The sequence below is a fragment of the Gavia stellata genome, chromosome 21, assembly GCF_030936135.1.
Source record: "Gavia stellata isolate bGavSte3 chromosome 21, bGavSte3.hap2, whole genome shotgun sequence".
Lineage (NCBI taxonomy): Eukaryota > Metazoa > Chordata > Aves > Gaviiformes > Gaviidae > Gavia > Gavia stellata.
Window position 1 is genome coordinate 2,104,944 of NC_082614.1, and position 10,520 is coordinate 2,115,463.

A 10,520-nucleotide genomic window follows, 5' to 3' on the forward strand; every position below is an offset into this window, starting at 1 on the left:
CCTCGGGCTCCGTTTCACCAGGGCTGGCAAAGCTGCTTCTTTCCTTGCCTTTCCCTAACAGCATCTTTATAATCCCCCAGCATCTGCTTCATCTCCTGCCTCTGGGCCAATGAGCGGTGCAGTCAGAGCGGCAGTCCGGGTCGAGCGGTGCTGTCCCCCGGCCGCTCCGGTGACCTTTTGGGTGCTGCAGACATCTGGCCATGGCATCTGCGCCGGGCCGGGGCATGGAGCAAGACACAGAGAAAATGAGAGCCAAGCTTGGGACATTTACAGCATTGTGACATTTTTTGGTCTCTTTGGGTTTGGAATCAAGCCCATTTGGTAAATGTTCCTTATTAAATGTTTTGGTTTTTTTTTTTTCCCAGTGCTTTGGGAGGTTTTCCAAGTGTAGGCACGGCAGGGCAAAGAATTTCAGCAGCTGGGGGAAGGAAGAAAAGCAAAGCTGGGGGGAAAAGGAAACAGAAGAGGGGAAAAAAGAACAAAGATTATATTTTCCTTTTTTGTTAAAACTAAAAAAAAAGAGTGTTGCTGACTTTTCCCAGTGGGAGCGTGCTTTTTCACTAAACCCTTTGTGTTAGAAGCAGCACGGGCCAAGCGTGGTGTTATCGGCCCTGGCAGCTCGGGCAGGTTTCCTCCGGCAGCACGGTACCGGACTTCTGGTCCTTTCGGTCTCCATCACCCCACATGATGGGGTTTGTCACTGGAGAGGTTGTCGTGGCTGATCATCACTTTATGGCAAAGATGCTCAGGAGATAAAAGGCACCTTGGAAATTATACACATTTTTTTTCTAGTTCCTGTGTGATGAGGTCAAAGGATTAGAGGAAAAGGCAACAGCCTTCTCTCTCCATCCCACGCCTCTCGCGGCGAGCCGGGCTGCCAGGCTTTCCATTCTGCTTGTATAAATATCATCTGGTTTTAGCACAAACTTAGCCAAAAGCTTAGGAAGCCCAAGAAACCCAGCAGTGCTGCTGCTCTCCCCGCAGCAGAGAAGTGGGTTTTGGCTCTGGTTTAGCAGCTGGGCAGGGGGTTTGGGGCTTCGGTCCTGCCAGGATGAGGTTGCAGCTCATTCCAGCAGTGGTAAAAGGATTTGGGCAAAAATGGCCAAATTTTGCCAGGGACCTTTGCTACAAAGGTCAGAGATGCTCTGGAGGTGAAATGAGAGACGAGACGCTGGGGAAATGGGGTATCCGATGGGGTGGACCAATGCATGGCCACCTCTGCTCAAGTTTGGGGTGTCACTTGGGTGGTAAAGTCCAGGAGATTACTCAGGAGAGGAAGGATGGTCAGAAATGCAGGGCTGGATAGAAATGAGCAGCATTTTTCTAGAAAAATGGAGAAAACAGGGAAATTTCTGCCCCGAGGAGCTTTCAGTGTGGCTGCACTGGACTGCTGTTGGCACATGTGTCTTCTGCCGCTGGAGAGCTGAGGTCTCTGGGGAGCTTTGGGGATCCGCACTCATCAGTCACCATGAATTTTGAAGCAGCAAGTGTCTGCAGGTCTGATTTCCCTTTTCAGGGTGGGTTTTTTGCTGGTTCTGGTTTCTCTCAGATGAAGAAGAACGATAAAGCCCCGTTTTGGGTCCTCTTGAGGCTTGTGCGGCCAAGCATGTATGAAGAGCGGAGCAAAATTTTGCAGGTCATGTTAAGGACGGCGATGTTGCTTCAGACGTGAATGAGAACTACAAACTGGCCTGTTTGCACTAGGGTTAAAAAAGACATGGCTTAAAAACCCTCCTCGTCCTCCTAGAGCAGGCTCACCTTCAGTTCATGAAAGAGTCCGGCACAAGGAGTTCACAGCGTCCATCCGTGCCGTGACACGCTTGCGCTGCTGAAAAACGAGATGGCTATCGCAACTAAGATACCTTCTGCAGACGCTTGGTAATCCGGTGTCTTATCGTGGTGAAATCAGATTTATTTCTCCTTTATTTAAATGTTATTGGGCTTGGTAGGGCTGCTCTGTAATTAGGAGGAGTGTGAGGTGGGTCTTGAATAGTCTGAAGAGTTCTTCTGCTCTTGCTTTTGCCTTGGGGCTGGCTTGTCCTTCGGCGGGTTGAGAAGACGCTGGGCTGGTTGTGCTGCTTTCTGCTAGTGGAAGTGGCCAGGTCGGTTACGAAGTCAGGCAAACTTTTGTCATGAAACCTCCAATTGCTGTAATAGAACTGCGTTTGGGATTGCATTAAAGCTCAGCCCTCGTTGCTGGAAGCTCGTAAACCCGTAGCTGTGTGCTCAGGCGTACATGAGCTTTGCGGAGGGACGAGGCTGGGCTCGCATGGGAGCTGCGGAGCCAAATCCGGTCCCTGGAGCATCCCGAGGTGAGCCTGAACGCCGCTCCTGGGATATCACAACACTGGGCAACTTGAGTGAGCAAAAATAAAAGCCCCAGGTGCAATCTTGGTCTTGCTGAGGGCGATGGAGCAGATCTGAGTGCTGCCTGCTGCGTCCTGCTGCCTGCCCGGAGACCGTAGACACAGGGAAGGAAGAACGAGCTGCTCTGCGTCTTTTCTAATTGCCCCCGTGCTTAACGCCGGCTTGTAATTAAAAGCGGCGCAGGGCTGGAGGATGGTGGCGGGAGCCGGCTGGGGAGCTGAAAGCCTCCCCCCTGCGCCAAAGCGCTCTCGCCTGCGGCTCCCGGGGCCGGAGGGTCCGTGCCTCACAGGAGCCGCTGATTGCGGCGGTGGCTCCAACGCAGCGGGGTGAAGAGGAGCTGTTGAGACCTCGGAGGGGGCACGAAGGCTTAATCAGCGATTCCCTGAACTGGCAGCGTCCTTCCCTAGGGAGGGGGTTCCTCCTCCGGTCGCTGCCAGACTTGGGGGTGATGCCTGGGGACGGGGACAGCTTTGTGACCGGGAGGATCTGGATGGCATCGTCTTGGGATTTTGTGTGTTGTATGCATGCAGCTGCGGGGGGAAAAGCCAGCCAAGGAATCAGTGTTTGCAGTGGGAGCTTGTCATCCTGCCTCAAGGGTGGATGGAGATGCCCGTGTCCGGATGGTGTCCCCTGGGACCTGGGCTCTGGGATTTCGGCCCCAGCAACCCCGCAGCCATCCCTTACCCCCGCCCATCTCCATCCTCAGGAGGACATCCAAGCACAAACAGGGAGACATTCCTCAATACGAGATGGTGGGCTCCTCCTTCTCTAGTCCGATGTGACATGGGCCACTTTTTTGTTACCTCCTGCAAAACCACACCGCTGAATTTGGGCTCGGACACGCTATCAAGCCGCTTAATGTGTTACCACCACCAGTGGTCCCTGCCCATTTCCCTGCCCGGGGACCCTTTCTATGCCAGCGGTGCATCCTAGGTGCCTGCTGGAGGGTGAAAAAGAAGGTGAAGAAGCAACCAATGTCATCCTCGGCTGTCGGTCAAAGGAACCTGGTGTATTTGTACTGAGCAGGGGGAGCTTGAGGAGGTAGAGGAAAAGCCGGCTGAGGTTAGCTGAGGGGCTGGTGAAGGTGATTAAAGATGAAGTGAAATCCCTGGGTGGCAGCCTGGGATTTAATAGCAATGTCACAGTGAGGATCGGCCACTCCGTATCGCAGGGCAGGTGATTATAACCAAGCCAGGCTGCTCCCATGGGCGATGGCATGGGAGGCTTGGACACGAAGGTGAGCTCAAGGGGCTGTTTGGGGCCAAACACCGGAAAACACTGATTTCCAGGCCATTATTAAAGGGTGGGTTTGGTCGGAAGGGACCCTTAGAGGTCCCCAGTCCAACCTCCTGCTCAAACCGCGGCGGGGCCAGCTCAGGTGTCAGCGCTGATGGAATTTACCCCAGGTAACGCTTTGCCTCCTGCACTTTTAAGGTGTTTTGGTGCAACGGTCACAGCGAGGGCCCCGGCAGACCCTGCATCCCCATCATCAGCCCAGCAGAGCCGAAGCTCCCCCTCACCACCATCCTGTGCCCAAATTGCGCCCTGCCACCCAGCAGGGACAGGCGCGAAGCCGCAGTGCTGGCATTTCTCAGAGCAGGGTTAAAACCCGACTTCGCAAGGATGCCGTAGGGAAAACCAGGCTTAAATACCCCAGGGAGCGGGTGGGAGGGCCGGGGGGCTGCCTGCCGGTGGTAGGGTGGTGATGTCCCCTCTGCCGTACCCACGGCTTCTGCTCCGTGTTTCGGCAGGCGGGAGAATAAGCTGCGGATCCAGAACGGCTGGTTGTGCCACCTCGCCCCCGAGATCATCCGCCAGCTCTCGCCGGACACCGAGGAGGACAAGCTGCCCTTCTCCAAGCACTCGGATGTCTTTGCACTGGGGTGAGTCCCGGCGGAGCGGGCAGGCTGTAGAAAACTGGCGCAGTTGTGTCAGGTGTGAACCGCCCTGAGCAGCCGGGAGGGGACGGGGACACTGCTTGTCACAACGCCAAGGGGACACTGCCTGCAGGAATCCCCATCGCTGGGCTCGGAGCACCTTCCCGCTTCGAGAAATTTTGACTTAAACCCTCCTAAATCCCCAAATCCTCCTGTTTTGGCTACAGACCAGGGTGGCTCCAGGCAATGGGATCCGGAGCATCCTGGGGATGCCAGCCTGCCGTAATCGCTCCCCTGCCCCCTCCTCGGGCGGGTACCGATGAGAAGGTGCTCTGGATGTCAGCTGGGGTTGGAGAGGGCTGGGGACACAGGTCTGGGACACCCCAATTCTCCCCACCAGCCGGCTGCAGACGGGCTGGCAGCGGTGACTACCACCGCGAGCCGGGGCTGCCGGCGGGGAGGAGATGCCAAAAGGCCAAGAAGAAGAGAATTGATGAGTCTCCTTCAGCGAACCGGCTCATCGCTCCTGCCGTTTATCTGAAAACAAGCCTCCCTTAGGGCGGGAGCTCAATCGCGCCCCGATAAAACCTTTCTCGAGGCGGACGTAGGGCTGGGGGTTTTTACCCAGCGGATTAATTTTCTCGTGAATACCTTAAAGGCTGCGGGGATTAGCGTGCGTGGGGCCGTTATCGGATGTGATATTTCCATCAAAACCACAGTAATTACAGCTGAAAGGGTCTGGCTTTTTTTTTTTCCCTCCCCGAGGTATAACTTTAGCACAAAAATAAAGAAGTAATTAAGGGATCGTATTGAACTAAGTGAGAGTCGGTTACTTAGACTTAGTTTTTCCTCTTTTTTTTGAGTGTGAGCTCCGCCCTTATGTAAAGCATGAATTTCCTTAAAAGATTAAAAGATTTTCCCACATTTTTCCTCTTTCTTGTTTCTGCTGCCATCCGCTGAGCCTGGGAGGCTCACGGATGATCCGGAGAGTTATTGCCGTTGCCGCTTCCCCATCGGGATTTGAGGATCAGTGGCAGCAAGAGGAAAAGATCTTTTAAAGACTCCAGAAGACGGCAGAAATGTTAAATTAAAGTGTGCGTGAGGGCGGTGTGGAGCAGGGGGCTGAGGCTGGTGGCAATAATTAATATTAGATGTGTGGTCTTCCCCTGCAAAGGGAGCTGGAGCAGCAGACTGCTCCGCTTAGCACCATCCATACCCCAGGAAACGCAGCCCAAATATTTTGGATGCATCTGAAAGCGGGAAGGTGAAAAATTAAGCCCCAAACTCCCGACTAGAAACTTGAATTTAACTGCATTGGATGCGTTGAGGCGCCTTCAAAATCCCCGCTCCTGCCTGAGCATCTCATCCTGTGTCACCAGGACCTGCTCCTCTCCAGCCCCCCCGTTTCCTCCGCTCCCCCAGCACCAAAGGGCATCTCACATTATTCAAATTTTGGGAGATTTACACCCAAACTGTGCATTTTTTTCCAAAATCAGGAGAGCTGATTTCCAAAATCAGGGAGCTCCCTTATCTGAGAGTGAACCTTCATTTATCAGACCCCCTCCACCAGATTTTTCCACCCTAATGCCATTTTAACCCCGTTTCTTGCTGCTTTAACTGGCCGTGACGGCATCCCTTGAAGGGAAAAGCAGCTCCAGGGAATTTGCCTTGGAAATCGGGGCCAGCGCTGTGGGAGTCGGGGCTCATCCAGCCTCCGGGTGCCGGAAAATGAGGATGCAAAACTCCCAGGCGGTAGCGGGGGCAGAGGACCGCGGGGGCGGCTGCCAGCTCAGCCAGAGACGCCCTTGTTTTGGGATATTCCCTTGGATATGGGAGTTCTCACGGAAAGGAGGGCTTGGCTTAGCGATAGGAGCGGTGCAGCGGCAGATGGCTGCGGGTTCACGTGTGCAATCACCTGGTGAGGGCGCCGGGTATGGTTCGTGCCATGGCTTGGATGGCTTTTTGCAGCTTGGAGCGCTTTTTGCAGAAGAAAAAGGGAAAAGTCGGAGCAAAAGCAAATGCTTGGGCTCGTCCTTCCTCGGCACTCGCCATCCCACACAGCTGGAGCAGGTGGCAGGGTTAGAAACTCCAGCCCGGCAGCTGGATCACGTATTTACCCCCCGCATCATCTATTAAGCTGCTCCGCGGGCAGCGGGACGAAGTGCTATTGCAGCCCAGCGGGAGATTCCCACTTGATGTGACAGGCTGGCTGGCGGCTCTGCCCGTGCCTCTGCTCACGTCTCTGCCCGTGCTTCCCACAAACCTCCATCCTCCTGCCCACGGGCCACGTTCTTCCCTGGTGTAAACTGGGGGCTGTGACAGGCTGGTGACTTGCTCTCGGTCAAGTGGACAGCCTCAGTTTCCCCATCTGGAAAATGGGAGCGGTGAGATGTCTGTAATGAGTGCTGAGCACCTCTGGTGTCATGTCTGGGATGAAGCATCTCCTGGATGTGGATGATTTTGGAGCAGGGAGAGATGGTGGATGTGGGTGCAACGGCCAGATGTCCCCCCCCCCAGGATCCCTCCCCAACCCCTGACCCCCACTGTCTCCCAACAGCACGATCTGGTACGAGCTGCACGCGCGGGAATGGCCCTTCAAGACGCAGCCAGCGGAGGCAATAATCTGGCAGGTGGGAAGAGGGATGAAGCCCAACCTCAGCCAGATCGGGATGGGCAAGGAGATCTCGGTAGGTGGTGTGGGGCAGGCGCTGGAGCCCCGTGGGGGTGGGGGTGTGTGGAGGGGGAACGCGCCCCACTGGTGTGCGCCCTGGGGGAAGAGTCCCTTTGAAAAACACTCTGTGCTGCTCAGGATCTGCCAGCAAAAAAGGGGTTCCTTCCTCCCCAGCCGGCGAGGCTCAGTCCTGCTGCTGTAGCACAAGTATCAGCTTAGCTTGCACGTCCCCCCTGCCCCAGCCCCTCGCAAGGATGCGGTGATGGAGACGGGGTCCTCATGGGATGGACACATCCCCTCCACCCAGCCCTTCACCAGATTGTGGTGATGGAGACAGGGTCCTCGTGGGATGGACGCATCCCCTCCACCCCCACCCTTCACCAGATTGCGGTGATGGAGACGGGGTCCTCGTGGGATGGACACATCCCCTCCACCCAGCCCTTCACCAGATTGTGGTGATGGAGACGGGGTCCTCGTGGGATGGACGCATCCCCTCCACCCCCACCCTTCACCAGATTGTGGTGATGGAGACGGGGTCCTCGTGGGATGGACGCATCCCCTCCACCCCCACCCTTCACCAGATTGCGGTGATGGAGACGGGGTCCTCATGGGATGGACGCATCCCCTCCACCCCCACCCTTCACCAGGATGCAGTGATGGAGATGGGGTCCTCGTGGGATGGACACATCCCCTCCACCCAGCCCTTCACCAGATTGTGGTGATGGAGACGGGGTCCTCGTGGGATGGACGCATCCCCTCCACCCCCACCCTTCACCAGATTGCGGTGATGGAGACGGGGTCCTCGTGGGATGGACGCATCCCCTCCACCCCCACCCTTCACCAGATTGTGGTGATGGAGACGAGGTCCTCGTGGGATGGACGCATCCCCTCCACCCCCACCCTTCACCAGATTGCGGTGATGGAGACGGGGTCCTCGTGGGATGGACGCATCCCCTCCACCCAGCCCTTCACCAGGATGCGGTGATGGAGACAGGGTCCTCGTGGGATGGACGCATCCCCTCCACCCCAGTCCTTCACCAGGATGCAGTGATGGAGATGGGGTCCTCGTGGGATGGACGCATCCCCTCCACCCAGCCCTTCACGAGGATGTGGTGATGGAGACAGGGTCCTCGTGGGATGGACGCATCCCCTCCACCCCAGTCCTTCACCAGGATGCAGTGATGGAGATGGGGTCCTCGTGGGATGGACGCATCCCCTCCACCCCCACCCTTCACCAGGATGCGGTGATGGAGACGGGGTCCTCGTGCGATGGACACATCCCCTCCACCCAGCCCTTCACCAGATTGTGGTGATGGAGACGGGGTCCTTGTGGGATGGACGCATCCCCTCCACCCCCACCCTTCACCAGATTGCGGTGATGGAGACGGGGTCCTCGTGGGATGGACGCATCCCCTCCACCCAGCCCTTCACCAGGATGCGGTGATGGAGACAGGGTCCTTGTGGGATGGACGCATCCCCTCCACCCCAGTCCTTCACCAGGATGCAGTGATGGAGATGGGGTCCTCGTGGGATGGACACACCCCCTCCACCCCAGTCCTTCACCAGGATGCAGTGATGGAGATGGGGTCCTCGTGGGATGGACGCATCCCCTCCACCCAGCCCTTCACCAGGATGCGGTGATGGAGATGGGGTCCTCGTGGGATGGACACATCCCCTCCACCCCAGTCCTTCACCAGATTGCGGTGATGGAGACGGGGTCCTCGTGGGATGGACGCATCCCCTCCACCCAGCCCTTCACCAGGATGCGGTGATGGAGACGAGGTCCTCATGGGATGGACGCATCCCCTCCACCCTAGTCCTTCACCAGGATGCAGTGATGGAGATGGGGTCCTCGTGGGATGGACACATCCCCTCCACCCAGCCCTTCACCAGATTGTGGTGATGGAGACGGGGTCCTCGTGGGATGGACGCATCCCCTCCACCCCCACCCTTCACCAGATTGCGGTGATGGAGACGGGGTCCTCGTGGGATGGACGCATCCCCTCCACCCCCACCCTTCACCAGATTGTGGTGATGGAGACGAGGTCCTCGTGGGATGGACGCATCCCCTCCACCCCCACCCTTCACCAGATTGCGGTGATGGAGACGGGGTCCTCGTGGGATGGACGCATCCCCTCCACCCAGCCCTTCACCAGGATGCGGTGATGGAGACAGGGTCCTCGTGGGATGGACGCATCCCCTCCACCCCAGTCCTTCACCAGGATGCAGTGATGGAGATGGGGTCCTCGTGGGATGGACGCATCCCCTCCACCCAGCCCTTCACGAGGATGTGGTGATGGAGACAGGGTCCTCGTGGGATGGACGCATCCCCTCCACCCCAGTCCTTCACCAGGATGCAGTGATGGAGATGGGGTCCTCGTGGGATGGACGCATCCCCTCCACCCCCACCCTTCACCAGGATGCGGTGATGGAGACGGGGTCCTCGTGCGATGGACACATCCCCTCCACCCAGCCCTTCACCAGATTGTGGTGATGGAGACGGGGTCCTTGTGGGATGGACGCATCCCCTCCACCCCCACCCTTCACCAGATTGCGGTGATGGAGACGGGGTCCTCGTGGGATGGACGCATCCCCTCCACCCAGCCCTTCACCAGGATGCGGTGATGGAGACAGGGTCCTTGTGGGATGGACGCATCCCCTCCACCCCAGTCCTTCACCAGGATGCAGTGATGGAGATGGGGTCCTCGTGGGATGGACACACCCCCTCCACCCCAGTCCTTCACCAGGATGCAGTGATGGAGATGGGGTCCTCGTGGGATGGACGCATCCCCTCCACCCAGCCCTTCACCAGGATGCGGTGATGGAGATGGGGTCCTCGTGGGATGGACACATCCCCTCCACCCCAGTCCTTCACCAGATTGCGGTGATGGAGACGGGGTCCTCGTGGGATGGACGCATCCCCTCCACCCAGCCCTTCACCAGGATGCGGTGATGGAGACGAGGTCCTCATGGGATGGACGCATCCCCTCCACCCTAGTCCTTCACCAGGATGCAGTGATGGAGATGGGGTCCTCGTGGGATGGACACATCCCCTCCACCCAGTCCTTCACCAGATTGCGGTGATGGAGACGGGGTCCTCATGGGATGGACACATCCCCTCCACCCCCACTCTTCACCAGGATGCGGTGATGGAGACGGGGTCCTCGCCGGGTGGACGTTGGGTGCGGGGATTGTGGTGGGAGAGGGACTGAGCCTGTTTGCTCACGCGCTCGCCCTGTGTGGCTGCAGGACATCCTCCTCTTCTGCTGGGCCTACGAGCAAGAGGAGAGACCCACCTTCACCAAGCTCATGGACATGCTGGAGAAACTGCCAAAGCGCAACCGTCGCCTTTCCCACCCCGGGCACTTCTGGAAGTCGGCGGAGTAAGTCCCTGCCCCTGCCTGTAGTTCCCCATGCCAGCAGGCAGCTCTGCCTGTGCTCCTCAAGACCCCGCTCTCGCTGTTGAACAGCTGGCGTTGGCACTGGGGGAGCACGGGGACAAGCTGTGGGGACATTTGATGCCACCTGGGTGGGCAATGGTGGGTAGGACGGGTGGTGGTAGAGTGCTGTGCCCATGCCAGCTGTCACTGCAGTGCTGGCTGTCC

The 10,520-nt window shown here is 57.7% G+C and overlaps 1 protein-coding gene across 1 annotated transcript in view; it reads left to right on the forward strand.

Moving 5' to 3' along the window:
• The window catches only part of KSR2 (kinase suppressor of ras 2), a 77,684-nt gene extending 67,382 nt beyond the window's left edge, over nt 1–10,302 (forward strand). The window contains exons 18-20 of the mRNA XM_059827898.1: nt 4,119–4,250; nt 6,802–6,931; nt 10,165–10,302. Coding sequence (XP_059683881.1) covers nt 4,119–4,250; nt 6,802–6,931; nt 10,165–10,302 — 400 coding nt within the window. The remainder of the gene's footprint in view (nt 1–4,118; nt 4,251–6,801; nt 6,932–10,164) is intronic.
• Nucleotides 10,303–10,520: the final 218 nt, after the last annotated feature.